Source organism: Canis aureus, chromosome 10 (assembly GCF_053574225.1).
Source record: "Canis aureus isolate CA01 chromosome 10, VMU_Caureus_v.1.0, whole genome shotgun sequence".
NCBI classification, from domain to species: domain Eukaryota; kingdom Metazoa; phylum Chordata; class Mammalia; order Carnivora; family Canidae; genus Canis; species Canis aureus.
In genome coordinates, this window is record NC_135620.1 from 18036575 (window position 1) to 18056654 (window position 20080).

The following is a 20080-nucleotide window of genomic DNA, read 5'->3' on the forward strand; positions in this document are numbered from 1 at the left end:
GACTCTTCTTGGCTGTGAGGATTTCTCAGACTTTCCTCACTGGGGATGACCTTGGCAGTTTGGAGGAACACTGGTCAGATACATCATAGAATTCATCTCTGTTCTCATGATTACAGCAGGATGACAGGTTTGGGAGAGAAAAGCACCATTTTCCTCATAGCGTATCAGGGGCAGAGTCTATCCGCATGACTTATCATTGTGGATGTTGACTGAGATCCAGGGTGTGTTTTATAAAAGTGACTGGAAAAGGAGAGTTGCCATTTGCCGACTAAGGGAGTGCAAATGGAACATGCTGTTGTTTTGTTTTTTTTTTTTTTCCAAACGTTTAGAGTTTTAATTAGTCTCCTGACTAGACACCAAAGTAAAGCTATTGAATAGTTGCAGAATTCAGGAGTAATGTTATGGCTGGAAATATAAATGCAGGAATCATTAGGATAATGGGCTAAGGGAGCCACTAGCAGCTTGGCAAAGAGGCCCAAGGACTGAATGTTGGATCATTTCAACAGGAATTTTTATTTCAAATAAGAAAGTTTTGCTTTTTTCACTGTCATGATGGAAACTTTTATCTCCTTTTACATTGCTCCTGGCTAAGAGAAATGCTTTCAATATCTTGTCATTAAGTATGATATTTGCCCTGTGATTCTGTTGATGCCCTTTATCAGGTTAAACATTTTTCTGAAGTGGAACCACCCTACCTTTCCTGGGGAAAAAAGCCTACTTAATCACAGTGTATATCATCCTCATGCTCAATTCCACGTTCAAAGACTTCATCTAGGATTTTCCCTCTGTGTTGGTTAAGTACAAATGCCTTAGTGTTTTCTTTGCTTGTCTGGTTAGGAAGCCAACTATAATTAACATCTGCTGCAGAAATCTCTCAGCTTTCCTTCACTTGTCAGGGGAGGAAACGAAAGTTCAGAGAAGGTAACTCCAGAGCTGCATCATTAATTAGCGCTAGTACTAGATACCCAATCCTGCGTGTTTTCTGCTTCATCCTGATGACCTGCTCTGAAGCGGTTCTGTGAGACCCCAGGGAGAAGGCCATGGAACCCCTGCCCACAAGCAGTTGGGCTGATATGTGAATGAAAGGTATTGGACTCGTTTGTCTCCTAGGCTCTCTTCACCAGATTTCACTTCTAAGCCTAGGAGAAATCCTGAATTGCCCAAGGGAATGGATGCAACTAGTCAGCCTTAAACATTGTTTGAAAATGAAGGTGCTTGTAAGAACATCTGTGTTATGCTTCCTATTCTTTTCTAAACTGATAGAAAACCTAAAGGGAAAAAGTGTTCTATGAATTCAAAGACTTGAGAAACACTACTATAAGATATAAATATTTAGGAGTTGTTTTGCACTGGGAGCTGTGGGTTGAAGTTATGCAAACTTTTAACTTTGCAAAAATATAAAAGTCTAGAAAAAATTTTTAAATCCTTTGTAATATGTTATTGCATATTAACAGTGTTTCCTTGGGCAGAGAACTATTTTGGTTCTATGGTTCCTTGTTCAAAATGAAATTTCTCCTTTTCCAAAGGAGGCATATTTGTTCTGTTTCCTACAGGATTAGTTTTCATAAAATCATAGCTAGGGGAGAAAAAGTATTATGAAGACTCTTTGCACTATGTATACTATACATCAGTCTTCACTGGAAATTCAAATCAATTCGATAAAATGTTCATAGAGTACTCTAAAAATTTGATTGTATTGCAATTTTAAAAACAAAGTTATTACATAGGAGCTCATAAACAAAGAGGGGCTATAGATGTGTATAGCCAACAAATGTGCAGTGTGAAAGTTTTCATGATGGAAGAAAACTTGGAGCAGGTCCTTAAAAAATAAGGTGTACCTATTGGTAGAAGGTAGAAAAGGAAAAAAACATTTCATGTAGAGGGACTGAGAGAAGCTAAGGCATATGGGTTTTGGGGGGCAGATGTGTGCAGCTGGTGGTTGGGGAATATGGAGGAAGATTCAGAAAGAGTAAAGTATCTAGAAAGTAAATTTGAATTCTTACAATTTTATCATTCAGACAATGAGTTGTATAATGCCTTTATAAATATATATTTTAGAAAGAGAAGTTAGAGGGGCACCCGGGTGGCTCAGTCAGTTAAGCATCTACCTTTGGCTCAAGTCATGCTCCCGGGGTCCTGGGATCGAGCCCCATGCTGGGCTCCCTGCTCAACTGGGAGTCTGCTTTTCCCTTTCCCTCTCCCCTACTCCTTTCTGCTTCCCCTGCTCATGCTCTCTCTCTCTCTTGTGTGCACGCTATCTCTCGTTGTCTCTTTCAAATAAATAAATAAAATCTTAAAAAAAAAAAAAAAGGGAAGAGAAGCTAGTTCTCCTTCATAGCAAATAGAAATGGACTCGAGTAACAAGGATTACATATGTATGTTTGAGAGGCAGGTATTAAAATGTTCACACTGCAACTCACATGTGCAAGAAGGGCTAAGAAGGATAACTTCCTAATATCTCTATAACCACAATGACCATAAGACCATAAGCCCAAACTGGAATACTTTTGAGAACCAAAGGAGGGAACTTGAAATAACTATACTAGGACAGCAGTCCTAAATTGGGAGTGTCCTGGGCAAACTGAGAGGCAGAACCACCCTCCTTACAACTAAAGGACCTTTTTAGTTGACAATAAACAAGCAAGCATATCAAACCTTTATTTGGAAATTACAATTCAAGCTCACCTATGTAAAATCCTTTTTGATTTAAAAGTCATTGTCAGATGAATATTTAGGCAATTTATAAGTCAAAGAATGAGTGCTAACACATAGAGAAAACTGGGTTGGGCACTGTTCACGGTTGCCAGCACTTCACACATGTGAAGTCATTAAATCCTCAAGCAAGAAACTACAAGATGGGTATTAATATAAGTTCTCAATTTATAGGTGAAGAAATCAAGGCATGTCAAGTGACATGCCCAACACTAGCTGTTGACCTAGTACGTGCTAGAGCCAGGATTCCGATCCAGGTTGTCTTGTACCAAGACTTATGTCCTAATATATATAGACCTAATTGCCTTGCAGACTCTAAGTCACACCTTCCTTGGCTTCTAAATTTGAATTCCAGTTAAACAATGAATAATTGTTTAGCAACTATGCCCTATGTAATGTTCGAGTCAACACTTCTTTTTCCTAGTCGCTGGAAGAACTTATATATCCTGTTTGCATGGGTGTGAGCTCCCCGTCTCTGTGGCTTGGCCAATACCCTTGATATACCTGCTAAAGTGTCTTCTGTGGTTGTGTAGCTCATGGACCATCTTCTCAACAGAGCCCATGGTATTTCTGACCAGGTTCAGTTTGCATTTACTCCTGATAATGCTGCAGATGCCCAGAATCCCAGCCTCTTCTCCTTCCCCCTTCAAAATATGTGCTTCAGTATTCATATGAATATTGCACATATTATGGACTGTTTGGAGAATACGTAAGAATAGACTTTAAAATGAGCTGGGAAAAAGCCCCATCTCATGTGGGGAAATAGTTTTTGGCCCGTGTGCAATAAAATCAAAATGTCACCATAACACTGAATCTCTCGTTGCTCAAAAATGGACTGTCTTATATATGAGGGACTGCGTATAAGGAAAAACTTGGTGAGATCTGTTAGCAGTAACCAAAAAAACTAAGCAGATCTTTTTTTCTCATTAGGCTGTAATTTCCTGTCAATGCCCCTCATTGCTCTCCATCTAAGACCACATTTTTCTTACTACCCCCACATTTTCTTACTGCTCAAGGTAGGCAAGCAGTTGGGGTACAGCTAAAGAATTCTGGCTTTCAGCTCCAGATCTACACACAATTCTCAGAGCCTTAGTTTCCTTTTTTTTTTTTTTTTTTTTTTTTTAAGATCTTATTTATTTTAACGAGAGAGAGCAAGAACAGCAAACGGCGGGTCAGGGCAGAGGGAGGGAGAGAAGCAAACTCCCCACTGAGTAGGGAGGCTTGGTGGTACAGCAAGATGGGGGCTGGATCCCAGAACCCTGAGATCATGACCTGAGCTGAAGGCAGATGCTTAACCCACTAAGCCACCCAGGCGCCCCTTCTAATTTCTTACATGGGAACAATACTACTACTTGCCACACAAAGTTCTTTTGAAGTTTAAATGTAAAGTGGTAAGCGGAACATATAACGTTTTAAATTCAGTTCAAGGTGATAATCTTGCTTATTTTGTTGACTCGTCTTTCTCATGGCCCATGTAGCAGGCAGCATAGTGGCCTCCCCAAAAGACACATTTACCTGGAACTTGCATAGATGAGCTTATTTGGGAATTGGGTTTAGACCCCCAAAGATCTTGAAATGAGATCATTCCAGATTTAGGACAGACCCTAAATGCAATGGTAGGTATGCTTAGAAAGGTTGAGGGAAGTTTGAGACACAGAGATACTAGAGAGAAGGCATGTGGAGATGAGTAGAGATTGGAGTTGTGCAGGTACAAGCCAAGGAACATCTGGATCCACCAGAAATGAGAGAGACAGGGTGGATTCTCTCCCAAAGTCCTTGGAGAATTCCTGCAGACCCTTGATTTTGGACTTCTGGCCTCTACAACTGTGAGAGAAAAAATGACTTGTTCTTATCTAACCAGTTGTGGTGATTTATTGGGCAATCTAAGGAAACTGACACAGCTCATGTTCAGTCCATCAGTAAATCATGACAACTCAATCCTCAAAATATATCTAGACTGGGGCACCTGGGTGGCTCAGTGGTTGGGTGTCTGCCTTTCGCTCAGGTTGTGATCCCGGGGTCCTGGGATGGAGTCCCACATCAGGCTCCCTGCGGGGAGCCTACTTCTCCCTCTACCTATGTCTCTACCTCTCTCTCCTTGTCTCTTATGAATGAATAAATAAAATCTTTAAAAAAATATCTAGACCATGCACCACCCCTCCCCCCTACCAATTAGCTACTCAAGCCACCAAGGGGGCATTACTGGCCATCCTGTGTTATTCATCAATGCCCCTACACTCACAACAATCAGAGAGTGATTTAACACAGAAGTCAAATCTTGCCTGTCATCCTCTCAAAACTTTCTATTTCCCATTTCTCTCAGACTATAACCTAAAGGTCTTACTGAGGCCAGCAAGGCCAGCAGATATGATCTGGCCCTGCTCTCTCTCTCTGACCTCATTTCTTACCACCCAGTCTCAGTTTCCTTGTTCTGCAAAGGTGCCAAGCACCCTCCCTTAGAGACTTTGTGTGTCCTTCCTTCTAGCCAGATAACCACAGGCCTCTCCTCAAATCTCACCACCTCACAGAAGCCTTGCTTATCCATCCTATCCAAAGTGGCCCATTACTGTCTATAACAGATCGGTTTATTGATTTTCCTGAAAGTGCCCATCCTCAACAGTCTGTTTTCCTGTCCACAGCCTCTCCCTCTCCTGAGAAAATGAAAGCCTCCTAAGCGTCAGGACCTTGTCTGTCTTGTTCATTCTACATTTCCAGTATTAATGCTCAGTACATTGCAGCCACTAATAAATATTTGTTGACTGAATGAAGAAAATAGACCTTATAGCTATTAAGGGTGTCCACCAAAGAGGATGGAGATAGTGACTACTTTCAGCCCCACCCAAAGAGAACTTTCAGAAAAGTAACCTAGATAACCACCCACACACATTCTCTAGGGATAGGATAAGAGTCACCACCCAAAGGAACAACCCATTGCAGTTGCAAAGGAAGATCCGAAGTCAGGGCATAGTTAAATACTATCAACTTTTTAGTGAGGCATTATAGACTGCTCACACCTGTCAAGTCCAAGAGATCCATTAATGTGAAAACTATAAGTGGATTCCTAAAAGAATTTGGAAGCAACAAAAACAATTTTTCATGTGTTCAACGCTCAATGGTTTAAAAGGTGCTTTCATACTTTTCATTTTGACTTTTAGTCTCAGACCCAAACTCAGACTTGTTATTATTATTTTTTTTAAGATTTTTAAAATTTATTTGAGAGAGAGAGAAAGAGAAGAGAGCACAAGCAGGGGAAGTGGCAGAGGAAGAAGAAGAAACAGACTCTCTCCTATGGGCAGGGAGCCTGAGGTCGGGCTTCATTTCAGGACCCTGGGATCATGACCTCGGCCCAAGGGAGGCGCTTAACCGACCGAGCCACCCAGGCACCCAAGAAACCCAGGCTTCTGAATTTAAATTCCTTATTTTCCTCTATTGCACACCATTCACTTACTTACTTAATAATGTAAGTTATTGAGTACATACTGTTTCAGGTACTGTTTTTTTTTTTTTAATTTTTATTTATTTATGATAGAGAGAGAGAGAGAGAGGCAGAGACACAGGCAGAGGGAGAGGGAGAAGCAGGCTCCATGCACCTGGACCCCGACGATCCCAGGTCTCCAGGATCGCGCCCTGGGCTATAGGCAGGCGCTAAACCTCTGCGCCACCCAGGGATCCCTCAGGTACTGTTTTAAATGCAGCACGTAAGGTTAGAAAGGTAACTTCTGCCTTCGGTTTTTCAATTAAATAGGAAAAAGAATGTACACGTACTGTCGTTGGCAAAGAAGTAACAGTAGCTGCTGCCCTTTCCCCGCCCGCTTTTTGTGTCTCCGTAGGCAACTGCGGTCATCTGGAAACCTCTGCACATCTGCAAGTCCCCAGTTTGTGAAGCGGGGTCTTGCCGGCCAGGTGGGGATTAGACCCGAAGACCCTGGCTGGCTCCTCTCCTTTCCGTGGGCGGCCACCGCACAGGATCCGTGAGCCACACCTGCTAAGGGGAGTGCCGTTCTCGCGGGCAGGGCTGTGCAGTGGGCAGGGAGCATGACCTTGCTACGGGAAGTGCTTTCGGACTCGGCCAGCGCCGGGTCCGCGGGCAGCAGCTCGCCAAAGGTTCTCGGACGCGGGGAACCCGCCTTCCGGGATGGGCGGGCCGGGACTGGGATCCCAGCGGGCGGGGCGGAGCGGCGCGAGGGGGCGGGGCCGGACCAGGCTCCGAGGGGCGGGGCGAGGGCGGGGCGAGGGCGGGGCGGGGGCGGGGCGAGGGCGGGGCGGCGCGAGCGCGGTCGACGTGGCAGCCGCAGGGGCGTGCGCCTCCGGTGGCCATTTTGGAGGCGGGGACGCGCGGCGGCGAGCTCCTGCCGGCGTCTTCGTGGTCTTCTCGCGGCGGTAGTCTGAGCGCCGCGAACTTCCTGTCCCGCACTTTTCACCTGCCACGCAGGCACCCTGTCGGGCCCCCAGGTGAGCGTCAGCCTGGCAGCGACGCGGTGCGTGCGGGCGGCGGGACGGGATGCGGGCGCCGGCGGGCGCGGTCCCTGTGAGGTGGGCGGGCCGCCGGCCGGCGCCGCGGGATGGTTAGGCTCGCGTCGGTGCGCGGCGGTCCTGGACTCCCGAGCGCCGGCTTGCGGGCCTGCAGGGTGCGGCCGGGGCACGGGGGCCTTGGCCGAGCGGGCAGCCCCTGCCGGTGCGGGTCGCGGGTCTGGTTCCGGCCCTTCCCTCGGGGCGCGGGGCGCGGGGCGCGGACCGGGCCGGCGCCCCTGCGGCTGCCGCTTGGCCCCGCCTCCCGGCGCGCTGGCGGTCGGAGCGGGAGCGGGAGCGGGAGCGGGAGCGGGAGCGGGAGCGGGACGGGCGGCCGGCGCCCGCGGACCTTAGCCCGGCCCAGCCCGGCCTGGAGACGTGGCACAGCCTGCGGGGAGGCCGCCGTCCCTAGGCACCGGGTTTCGGCCCTTCCCGCCTTCGCCCGACTCCCGGGTTCGCTCACCGGGAGCGGCAGTGGGGAGTAGTTTATTAACCCCGAGGTGTGCCGAGCAGCTCTGCAGACGTTCTTGGCATTCTGCTCTTTGTTCCGGGACCGGCTTCAGGCAGATTTGCGAGATCGCTGCTCTCCCAGATTGGCAAAATTTGTATACGCTTCTGCCACTCAGAGTAGGTGTTTTTGAGAGGTAAGATGTGCTTGCCTGTGAACAGGACACGTGTCGGCGTTCCGGTCTTTCTCCTGTACGTCCACTCTTTCCTTCAGTTATCATTTTAGGGAAGTTTATTTGGGGATCAGGGCTGAGAGTGCAGAGACAAAACTCCTCTTGCTTTGGCGCTCGTCACTGTTAGAACATCGGTAGTTTTTGCGTTTAATGTTTTTACTTTGATCAAAGCTGCATCATTCCAATTCTTTTATTGTATTCTTAATCAGTAGCCATTCACTTTGTAACAGAAAAAACCACAGTGGAAGCAAATTGAAAGAGGAGGGTCTGACTGACCAGAGACTGAGGACTCCCATTTGCTAAGTCATTTCGTCACTTTCTTTAATGTTCATACATTAATAGTGTTTTTTTATGCTGAGACTTACGCACTAAAACCTTTACCAACTCTCACACTTCACTGTTACTTTATTACAGTAGCTTTTCTTTAGTGGAAGGCATAATGTTTATGCGCACAAAATTTATCTAATAAAATCATTAAGCCTTTTCTTAGTATGTCTTTTAAGATTGAAAGAAACTGATCCTTTATTGTAGGTTATAAGTAGTTTGCGTTGCACAGGTTATTTTGCCAACACACTCATTAATTTTAGGGATCAAGATTATCTTTAAACCAGACTTCCACTGGCCAGTGTAAAGGATTTGTTAGCATCTGTACAGAGGAAGATGGGGAGATGAAAAGAGGTAGCTTCGACTGGGTGACTAAGTCCCCCAGAAGGCAATCTGTGTTCCAGGTTATCTCCCTTTGGCGGCGAGTGGATGTACTGAGTGAGAAGATGATGCCTCCCTAACCCCTGGTCATTACTTAATTCTGTATATGTTTGCTTGACATTTACAACCAAACTCTGCGAAAGTGTTGTGTATTCCTAGCTCACTTCGTGCTCCTCGGTCCATTTAAAAGTGGCTTCTAGCCTTTCTCTTCCCATGGAAATAGCTCTCACTGTGTTCGTATCTTCACTTTGGAGAATCTGTTGCATTTTTTTCAGGTATCATCCTATTTTGGCATTTCTGTAGCATTTGATTACTGCTACCCAATTTCACCTTGAAATTTCTTTGGCTTTTGGACACCACAGTCTCCTGGTTTTCTCCTTTTTGGTCATCTCACTCTTCTGTGCAAGCTCATCTGCCAGGCAGTTTTTCAAGGATTGGTCGGATCATTTTTTTCTTTTCACTTGATACTCTGTTCTTCGAATACCTCATTCCAGAACATGACTTTAGAGACTGTGAATAAACTGAAGAAACCTACACTTACTGTTAAAACTCAGACCACGTTAGTGTCTCTACTTGAGTGTTTCAAGGAGCTTAAACTCAAAATGTTCAATTTTAAACAGTGCATAATGCCGCTTCCCAAAAAAGAAAACGTCAACACCGTGACCTTTTTTTCATATTCCCTATCTTAATGAGTGGCATAGCCAGTTGTGTGAGTGATACCTCTGCCCATGGTCCCCAAATCAGTTTTTGAAGCTACCTATTCTTCGCTATTCCCTCTGTCATCACACTAGTCTAGGCCAAAGCTGCTCACTCTTGGCATTATTAATATATGAGGCCAGATAATTCTTTGTTGTGAGGGCTTTTCTGTGCATTGTGGGATTTTTAGTTGAACCCCTAGTCTTTACCTACTAGATGTTAGTAGTCCCTCTAGTTCTGACAACCAAAACTGTCTTCAGACATTGCCTAATGGCCTGGAAGGCAGGATTACCTCAGGACCCCTCCCTGTAGTTGATAGGCACTTGTCTTAGGTGCTACTAGTTCCTATATAAACTAATTCTATCCTTCTTAATAGTCTCTCTGCATTTACTCTGCCCTGTGTCCCAATCTGCATACTTTGGTCAAAGGACTGTTTTAAAAACACAAAAACGAATTGCCAAAAGCTGGAATTATCCTAAATGTCCTTCAGTAGACCAATAGGTAAACTGTGGCACATCTATAAAATGGAATACTCGTCAGCAGTTTCTTAAAAATGCCAACTAGTAATACATCCAACAACTTGGATGGATTTCAGGACTTTTCGTTATATCGACTGAAAAAAAGCCTATATCAAAATGTTCTATGCCATATGATTCTATATAGGTAACATTTGTTAAATGAGAAAATGATAGAGAACAGTGTGTTGCCACAGCTTGTGGTTAATGGAAGGCTGTGACAAAGGAGCACCACGAAGTAGTTTCTTTAGGATGATGGGACTGTTCTGTATCCTGATTGTGCAGTTAGTTCCATGAGTCTTTGCATTTGATGAAACTTCATAGAACTACACATACACACGTAGAAACACACATACATGTAAAAACAGGTGAAAATCCAAATAAAATCGCTGGTTACTAATACCGCACCAGTGTTAATTTCCGGGGTATGATCTCTGTACTGCATTTAGGTATGATGATGCTGTTGGTAGGAGAAGCTGGGTTTAGGATTCTTCGGAACTTTGGTCTATTTTTGCATTTTCTTGTGAGCCTAAAATTTCTTCAAAGAAGTTAAAAGAGAGATCCCCTGGGTGGCTCAGCGGTTTAGTGCCTGTCTTTGGCCCAGGGCATGACCCTGGAGTCCCAGGATGGAGTCCCACGTGGGGCTCCCCGCATGGAGCCTGCTTCTCCCTCTGCCTGTGTCTCTGCCTCTCTTTCTGTGTGTCTCTCATGAATAAATGAATAATATCTTAAAAAAAAAAAAAGTTAAATGATATGTTATCCTCCGCTTGAATGCTGAATGGTGCCTTTCTGTTCTTAAAGAACCCACGTCTTTGATGCAGTTTATAAGGTTTGACACAGTGTGGGTTCTTACCTGTGTCTCCAGTCTTCTTCTTCTTCTTCTTCTTTTTTTTTTTTTTTTCTGTTCCTTGCCATATGGGTTTTCTTGAATGTGTCTTGTCCCCTCTACCTTATAGGGCTTGTATACTTACCATATGTTCACTTTCTCTGGAACCTGTCCTGCTTGCTCCTTTTTCCTTGCTGAAAAAGGAAATTCTATATACCTTTCAGAGCTCTGCTTATCTGTGGCTTCCTTTCCTCACCTGAAAACCATATTCCTCTCAAATAGGACCATGTTCTTACCTCAGAGCACATAATTAAGGTTACATTTCATTGTACATTGGTATTACTTGCTCCTCTCCTGTACTGGAGGGTAAGTGTCCTGTTTGTTTTTGCTTACATTGTATGTCCATAGGGGCACCAGGACAGTGCTTGGCGAGCAGTTGACCTTCACTGAATATTTGTTAAATGAATGAATACATCAAAATCAAAAACAGAAGTTTTATTTTTTTGATTTTATACTTAAGACAGGCTTGAAAATTTGTGATTTTTAAGGAAATTTTCCCATGTTTCTTGTAATCCATTATTATCTTAGAACCCTGCTATCTAGTTACCATATAACATTTTTGCTGAAAAAAAAAAAAAAAAAAAAAAAACATTTTTGCCGAAGTTAGTATTTTTACAGTGTGAGACATAACATTACTAAGTATGATTTAAAATGTGAACTAGAGACTTTGGAAATTGAGCACATTTCAATTTTATTTTCATGGTAACAGAAATAGGCCACATATAATGCTTTATGGGGAAAGAAGTGTTTAAAAAATATTTAATTTATTTTTATTTTATTTTTTTATTTTTTATTTTTTTTTAATTTTTATTTATTTATGATAGTCACAGAGAGAGAGAGAGAGGCAGAGACACAGGCAGAGGGAGAAGCAGGCTCCATGCACTGGGAGCCCGATGTGGGATTCGATCCTGGGTCTACAGGATCGCGCCCTAGGCCAAAGGCAGGCGCCAAACCGCTGCGCCACCTAGGGATCCCAATTTATTTTTATTTTAAACATAATACTGAAAATTTAGGTAAAAATCTAACATACATTCATGTGGCAGAAAATTAGTAATTTACTGTTTGAAATTTATGAATTAGTTAACATAAAATTATTTTCCAGTTATAAAGTATGTATATGAAAATATTATGTTCATATTACGTGCATATCAAACACTGTCACAGACTGCTTTCCTAGGAATTTTGACAGATCCTTTATTCAGAAATAAGTGGCATTATAATTCATATACACAAGCCTTTGTGTCTTGTTGATTGTTTTCTAAAATTATTCTTGAAAAATACACGATTACAATATAATATATATTACCTTTCTCTATTTTTACAGTAAACTTATTGAAGGAAAATGATGGAAGAGAGTGGAATAGAGACAACCCCGCCGGGGACTCCTCCACCACATCCTGCAGGACTGGCCACAGCTGCCACGTCTTCTACCCCACTTCCTTTAGGTACATGGTATCGCCTTGCAGCTGCTGTGTCTGGAGGGTAGTAGAGACACTATTAACTTTTCTCAGAGTCAAGTAAAATAAAAATAAATTTATGAAAACTTCTCTGATCTTTCCCAGGATGAAGGGAAGTGATCTTTTACTTAAGGCCAAAGTATGTTTTGCTTCGGGTAAACTTTTGTTCTCTATATTCCTCCTTTTATAACAAAAGCATCCTGAAGAGCAGTTACTAGTTTTGTTTCATGTTCTATGACTTGATGATGATTAACCTTCTGACCAAAATTTGTGAGTGTGTGTGTAGGTTTTTGTGCTTAAGTCAGCAAGGGGTGAAAAATGGCTGTTTTCTTGAAAACAGAGCAAAACGAGTGAAAACACAAAGATCTGCTTCTGAAAGGAATTGTGACTGAATTTTATGTAGCTGCTGCTTTTATGTAGGGGATTCAAAGTCATTTGCACTTAGTCATGTTTGTTGTGTACTTTAGATTACACATTTAAAAATAATTAGTGGGTGATGGTCTGTTACATTTTTAAATTTTGCAATATAAAGGAATGAGATACTTGGAAAATTAAGTGGAAAGTATTTCTAATTTAATGAGTTGTTTTCTTCCTCTCCCCATCCTCTAGCCACAGCCGGTTCTTTCTCTTCTCCGAATGTGTCATCCATACAGCCCCTACCACTGCACACCTACTCCAGCCCTCCGCCGGCCCTCCAGCCCTCCATCCCGCCTGTGCAGCCTCCAGCGCCCTTGTCACTTGCACAGCCTGTCTCAGTACCTTCTGGTCCAGCCCTAGCGACTTCTGTCCCCCTTCCTGTTTCTCCGCCACCTGCTGCTGCCTTCGGTAATCCTCCTCTGGCTCACTTCCCACCTTCATCTTCTACCCCAAGTACTCTTTCATCTGCACCCTCTTCTGGTCCTCCCACCTCAGGATTTTCTGTTGGGGCAGCTTATGACATCACAAGGGGACATGCTGGAAGAGCTCCCCAAACACCCCTGATGCCATCATTCTCTGCACCTCCGGTAACAGGTAATTCTCTCTTACTGATACTTTGAAATAAATGGCTATAGCTAATGTTTAAATGTGTTTTTTCTGAATAACTGCTTTATTGATACTTTACATGCCACACAATTTACCCCTTTAAAGTATACGTTTCAGTAGTTGTCACGGTACTTACAGAGTTGTGCCACTATCACTCTAATCAGTTTTAATCACCTCAGAAAGAAGCCCCATACTTACTAGCAGCCACTCCCTACTGGCTCCCGATGTTCACAGCCCCAGACGACCATTCATTTGTTTTCTGTCTCTATGAATTTACCTGTTTTGGACGTTTTGTACAAATAGAATCTTAACAATAGATACAAGGTCTTTTCTGACAAGCTTCTGTCACTTAGTATTTTTTTTTTTAAGATTTTATTTATTTGTTAGAGAGGGCGTGTGAGTAGGGGGAGGGGCAGAGGGAGAAGCTTATTTTTAATTAAGGTTTGTCCTTGTTGTAGCATATGTCTGTACTCCTATTTTTTATGGCTCAATATTCCCTCGTATGGATTTTCCTTCCACGTTTTATTCATTATGTCAGCTGATGAACTTTTGTGTTGTTTCTACTTTTCAGTATTACACATACTGTTTTTATGAATACTGGTGTATAAGTTTTTGTGAAAACATATTTTCATGTGCCTTGGGTGTTTAAGTAGTCATGGGATTGCTTGCTTTCGAGAAACTGCTAAGCTGTTTTCGAAAGCAGTTGTACCATTTCACTTTCTCATCAACACTGTTTCTGTATTTCTGCACCACCACCACCACCACCACCCGATTTGTTTTTTATTGTTTTAAACTTTTTCTTTTTGGCTGCCTTTCTTTTAACTCATGTCTTTGTTTTCTGAAGTTTCCTACTCTCATGTTTTGACATTTAAGTTATCAAAATAAAGCTGATGTTAATTAGTAAATGATAAATGTTACGTGTTGTAAAATGTAGTGTTTTAGTATATGTAGTGTCAGACAAAATTCCAAAAATTTGTTTTAATATTTTGTGTACTTATAGAGAAACATCAAGGTGAAATTTGAGTTTTTTAAAAAGATTTATGTAAAAAATTATCAGGATAAGAATGTCCTGGAAAAAAATTTAAGACCAAGGCTCATGTGTACCTTTAATTTATGATAATAGGCTGTCTCCTTTTCTAAATCAATTACACCTATTTTTTGACTTCCCTGGAATGGTTGTTGGAAACCAGCAGCAAAACTTAATCCTTCTCATCTTTTGCCTGTTATTTCTCAGTTTAGGAAATGAAGCAACTTTACAACTTTGCTTATCTACCTTAACAAAGTGTTTTGCATAGTACAGGTATTATGTCTATATCTATGAGTATGTGAATTTTCTTCTTTGAGTTAAAGTAGGGCACATGGAATATTTACTAATTGTTAGCACTTTTATATGAGGAGCTTGGGTGCTCACATCATTTAATTTTATGCACTGAAAGGATTAGAATTACAGTTGACCACATCCAAGTGCTAATAGAGCCAACAGGAAGTACTTTTTTTTTTTTTTTTAAGATTTTATTTATTCATGAGAGACACAGAGAGAGGCAGAGGGAGAGGGAGAAGCAGGCTCCATGCAGGGAGCTCGATGTGGGACTCGATCCTAGAACCGCAGGATCACACCCTGAGCTGAAAGTAGATGCTCAACCACTGAAACACCTAGGCGTTCCCCAGGAAATACTTTTTGATATATATTTTGTCATTTCAGGACACTTGGCTTAAAAAGCCTTCAGAATGGCAAGAAATTTCTTCTTTAGGATTTTGTTTCATTTGTATTTTATAAAGGTTTAGGTAATTATTGGAGTACATAACTCAGTCTTGAAACACTTCAGTGTATATTTACATTATTAAAGCTGTTTTGAGCTATTCATCTCCTATAGTGTATCTTCTTTTTATAGGAAATAGTTATGCAATAAATTAACATATATTAGAAATTTTGCCATTTACCAGGTATGTTGCCGACTCCCATTACTCAGCAAGCCAGTTTGACATCTCTGGCACAGGGACCTGGAACCACATCAGCCATTACTTTTCCAGAGGAACAAGAAGATCCTCGAGTTGGTAGAAGTCAGGATGAAGCATCTGCTGGTGGGCTCTGGGGTTTTATTAAGGTAAGGGGTTTTTAGTTTAAAAGCTATGCTGAACTTTTTAATTCTGAAACTATTAGATGTTCATTAGAATAATTTTAAAAATCTAGGATGGTATAAGAAAAGAATAAAAATTCTTTTTATTCTAATTACCAGTTTTCTATAGTTCTTCTCAATCTTTCTTATGTGCATATCTGTGTAGATGCAATTTTTAAAAATAAAAGTCAAAATGGGGTAGTGACATGTGGACAGTCTTGTGTCTTTTGTTTGCCTTTATCTAGCATATATCAGGAACATCTTTCCATTCATAAGTATTCTTCAGAAATATTTTTTTTTTCTTTGTGGCTGCTTTGCCCTTCATGCTATGGCTTTTATTTCCCATATTTTGCTAATGTACTTCAGCATTCTCTAGTGGTAATTCTTAACAACTATGATGAGCCCTCTTGTATGCAAATCTTTATGCTCATCTCTGTTTTATAGAGGTTAATTTCTCATGAATGTCAGTGAAAATTTACAAAATTACTGATGATGAAGATGACTCTCCAGAAGGGTTATACCAGAATAGACTGCCCCAGCACTTTTCATTTGCCAACACTAATTATGAACTTGAAATAGAATATTTTTTAATTTGATAGACAAAAAGCATACCTCATTTTAATTTGCATCTCTTGGTTCCTAAGTTTGAACATTTTTCATGTGATTTTTTTGTCATTTTTTTCTTTTGTGAAGTCTAGTTTTCTTTGCGCATTTTTGAATTAGGATGATTTTCTTTCTGAATGAATTTGTAAGAGCTCCTCATGTAGTATTTTCTTACATGCTGTCAGATGTTGCAGTTTTCTTTTATATTTATTGTATGTTTGAATTTTACCCTTTTTGACAAAACTCTGAATTAAAAAAAATTTTTTTTATGTTAAAAATTACCTTTTCCCACCACAAATGTGGTAAATGTTTTCCTGTGTTTCTTCTAATTCTTTTATGGTTTCTTTTTTTTTTTTTTTTTTTTTACCTACCAATTTAATGTTGTTGGTACTTATTTTATTACATAAAGTAGAAGTCAAACTTAATTTTCTTCCAGCCACCTGACTCTTCCAACATCATATCCCAGTGTTTTGATACGTTATCTTCATCTTAGTTATGAAATTGTGTGTTAATGTCAGTTTATGTACTCTATAGTCTATTCCACTGTTTGGTCTGTCCCTGCAGTAGTACTTCACTATTTTACTTATTGTTAATTCTGTTTATTATTATAATAATACTTATTGCAAGTTTGCTCTGCTCAGGTGGGGATGGGGGAGTATGCATTGATGAGTAAGATCAATTCCAAGTCTCTGCTTTCATAACGATTTATCGGTGTTTGGTTTTATAAGTTTGCCAATTTCTCTTTACTTCAGAATTTTTCTTTACTAGTCTTTTCTATTTCTCTTAATGAATTTTGGGATTACTTTTTCAGGTTCCTCCTAGTATTTTGAGGGTTTGGCTGCAATTTAATTATATATTAAACATTTTTAAATTGATAGGTGGCTAACTAATTTACTATGTTTGAACTTTACGTTTCACAAAGATAATACTTTTCTAAGCTGCTTTTTTTTAATCCTTCTGTACTTTTTAAAGGTTTTCTTCATGTAGGGATTACTATTTCTTTCCCTTGTTAAGAACATGTGTCAGTGTCTCCATTATCAGCTGTACCCAGCTCAACTCCACATGTCTTATAAATCATTCTTGTCATATTCCATGTAAGATTGGCTGACAGTTTTAAATATCAGTGTTACGAACTCAACTTTTTTCTGAATCACCTTAGTTCAGTGGTAGGTAGGAAGAGGTGGAATGGTGGCCTGCAGCCAGGGGCCATCTCAGCGGGCACTGTTCCCTTGAAATCTTTTTACCACAGGAGAAGTATAGCACGAGAAGGGAATACTCAGACCTGGTTCCTTCTGTTTAATAGTGTGGTTTTAAGAATTCAGAGGAATAGGTCTGAATTAAAAGAATGAATTTGGGAATGAACACTACAAACGGGAAGTAGGAAAAAGGAAGAAATGTTAGTAGAAGACAGCAGAATAATACATATTAATAGATAAATTCTGGGGAAGAAGGATGAGAAACATTAATATTTTAATTTTTTTCTTAGGGAATCAAGTATGAGTCTGTAGAGACAACTACAGTTTAAAGTTTTGTTTAGTCTTTCATATAAATAAATAGATGTGAAATGAATTTAAAATACACATAAAGAAATAAGATGCAAATGTATGTATACATGTATAAAATGAGTACATATGAATACATACATCCATAAAATGATTACATATATGTGTGTATATATGGTATACATACTTTCCAGGTCATTGCCCCTAAAAGTGTGGTCTGCAGACTGCTATGGGTCTATGAGAAGAAGAGAAAATGAGAGAGAGCATTTTGAAAACTTAACAGCAATTTGACCTTGCTACAGCCTTGTTTTTCTTAGATTTTACCAAATTATAGGTCTGCGATGTATCAGAAACTTTTTCACCATCAGGTGTTCTTTGCTTAGAATGGGCGTTTATATGTTAATTTGTCTTGTGCAGGGTGTGGCTGGAAATCCGATGGTGAAATCTGTGCTTGATAAAACAAAACATTCAGTAGAAAGCATGATTACGACGCTGGACCCTGGCATGGCCCCATATATCAGTATGTACCTAAGATAGAGCAGCATCTGCCATATGTTTTCAAAGTATGTGCCTTTGTCAGCTGCTTATTGTGATTCCATAGTCTTGTAATCACTGGAAATCCTCTTATGTTGTAAGGTGATTGTAAGTCTTAGTGTTGGCGTTATTATCTTTTTCTGAGTCACAGATAAATTTTGAAAACTCTACAGAAGGGATCCCTGGGTGGCGCAGCGGTTTGGCGCCTGCCTTTGGCCCAGGGCGCGATCCTGGAGACCCAGGATCGAATCCCACGTCGGGCTCCCGGTGCATGGAGCCTGCTTCTCCCTCTGCCTGTGTCTCTGCCTCTCTCTCTATCTGTCTGTGACTATCATAAATAAATAAAAATTAAAAAAAAAAAAAAGAAAACTCTACAGAATGAACTTTGGAAGGAGTAAAACCAATATTCCTTAGTATGCTAATTAGTATACTTCAATTAAAAGCAATATATTTTAATTATAAATACAGTTAGTGTTGCTGTGTATGAATTTTACTGTTTGCTATTGACATTTGAAGTTATGCTTTGTTTATGTTTGATTTTGATAGTTGTCCAATTACCTATCTTCATGAAATGTGATTATGCTTAGCTTGAGAATAATATTTTTGGAGGAAATTAATCTATTAATGAAATCTGATTAGTAGGTTTGTGGGAGATTTTAACCACCTTTGAATCCTCCTTACCAAGAATCCTCCAGATAGCTGACATAGACACACATGCTGTCTGCCATTTAATTTTGAACGTATGTCCAGTATGTGAAGAAACTTAATCGCTTAGCAGGATCAGTGAACGATTATTAGTCATTCTGTTAAAAATAACAACTTAAAAGCCAAAGCCATGTACTAGGTACTAGAACAGACATTTTCAGTAGCAATAAAAAAAAAATCAGTAGCTTTCAGGGATCTTAATGCTATTTTAGTTTACATTTTAGTAAATGTCAAAGGACAAGATCTAAGAGTAAGAAGTATCGTTTATTAAGTGCTTGCTCTGCCAGGCAGGATTTCTCTTAGGAACTTTGGAAAGTAAGTATTTTCCTCAAGTTTGAGGTGAGGAAGCCCTGGGTTCAGAGTGGTTATTAACCTAGGTCACACAGCTGGGTAGAGCTGGATTGAACCCCTGTTCAATTTATTTTTTACACTTGGCCACTTTGCTTCCATGAAAGTAGAAAATTGAATCAAGTATTAAATCAGCTGAATTGTTCTTTGCCTTTGTAACTGCCAGAGGATTTAGAAATTAGACCCTACCATAGATACTGGCTTCATATCTTCATAGTAATCAAGTTTGACATTATTAATGTGTCATATGTAGTCTTTTCTTCACAAGCCCATATTTTGAATGAGGGAAATAAAGGAATTAGTATTTTTGGAGCTGTTGCTATTTTAACGAGTACTGTGTTAGATTGGGAAAGCAGTTGTTGAAGCCTTAGAACGAGCTCTGTGATGTGGCAGATACTTTTCTGTGAAGAAGTAAACTCCGTGACTTCCCCAAGGTAGTGAAGCTAATAAAATCAGGACTCAAACCCGAGGCTTTTTCTCAGACCAGTAGTCTGCCTGACAGCAAGAGAAAGGCGGAAGATGAAGGGGATGGGGTTACGAGGGAAGATACAAAATCTATTTCACTATTAGTGGGTATCATAACAATATATAGTCTTAATCAGTTAGCTGTAAGAAGCAATACAACGGATGTGAAAAAGTTGACTCCTTATTGATAGGCAGTGAAAGCAAGCAAGACCATTCTGATGTAACAAAACTGGTATTAAGGTATTTTTACAGAAATATTCTAGAAATCACCTTAATAGATTTAGATGTATCAAGAAAGCACAGGAACTGTTAGAAATGGATTTTAACACAGTTTAGCTTCCTGCATTCTTATAATTACTTTTCCTGTCATTGTTAAAGGTGGCACTGCTCATCACAAAAAGGCTGAAAAAGTCTTGTGAGCTGCAGTTTAATGAATGGTATTCAGCCAGGGTCAAGAGATATGTCCCACATGGAGAATTAAATGAGGAAAAATATATATTTGTTTTCTTCTCTTCCATGGGACTCCTTGCTTTCAGGTTTTAGTAACATGAAATTCTAGTAGAGATGGGATCTGTAGATCACCTTATTAGGAAAAAAGATACATGATAATAAGCCCACATATT

At 40.6% G+C, this 20080-nt stretch overlaps 1 protein-coding gene across 3 annotated transcripts in view; it reads left to right on the top strand.

Moving 5' to 3' along the window:
- The first annotated feature begins 7005 nt into the window (after positions 1-7005).
- Positions 7006-20080, top strand: part of PRRC1 (proline rich coiled-coil 1) — a 41049-nt gene continuing 27974 nt past the window's right edge. For 2 of the 3 annotated variants that reach the window (XM_077911501.1, XM_077911503.1), the window contains exons 1-5: positions 7006-7164; positions 12028-12148; positions 12770-13171; positions 15128-15288; positions 17823-17925. In XM_077911501.1, the coding sequence (XP_077767627.1) occupies positions 12046-12148; positions 12770-13171; positions 15128-15288; positions 17823-17925 (769 nt within the window). In that variant the 5' untranslated portion in view covers positions 7006-7164; positions 12028-12045. Of the gene's footprint in view, positions 7165-7630; positions 7866-12027; positions 12149-12769; positions 13172-15127; positions 15289-17822; positions 17926-20080 lie in introns of those variants that run through there. The other variant, XM_077911502.1, reaches the window with a different exon arrangement.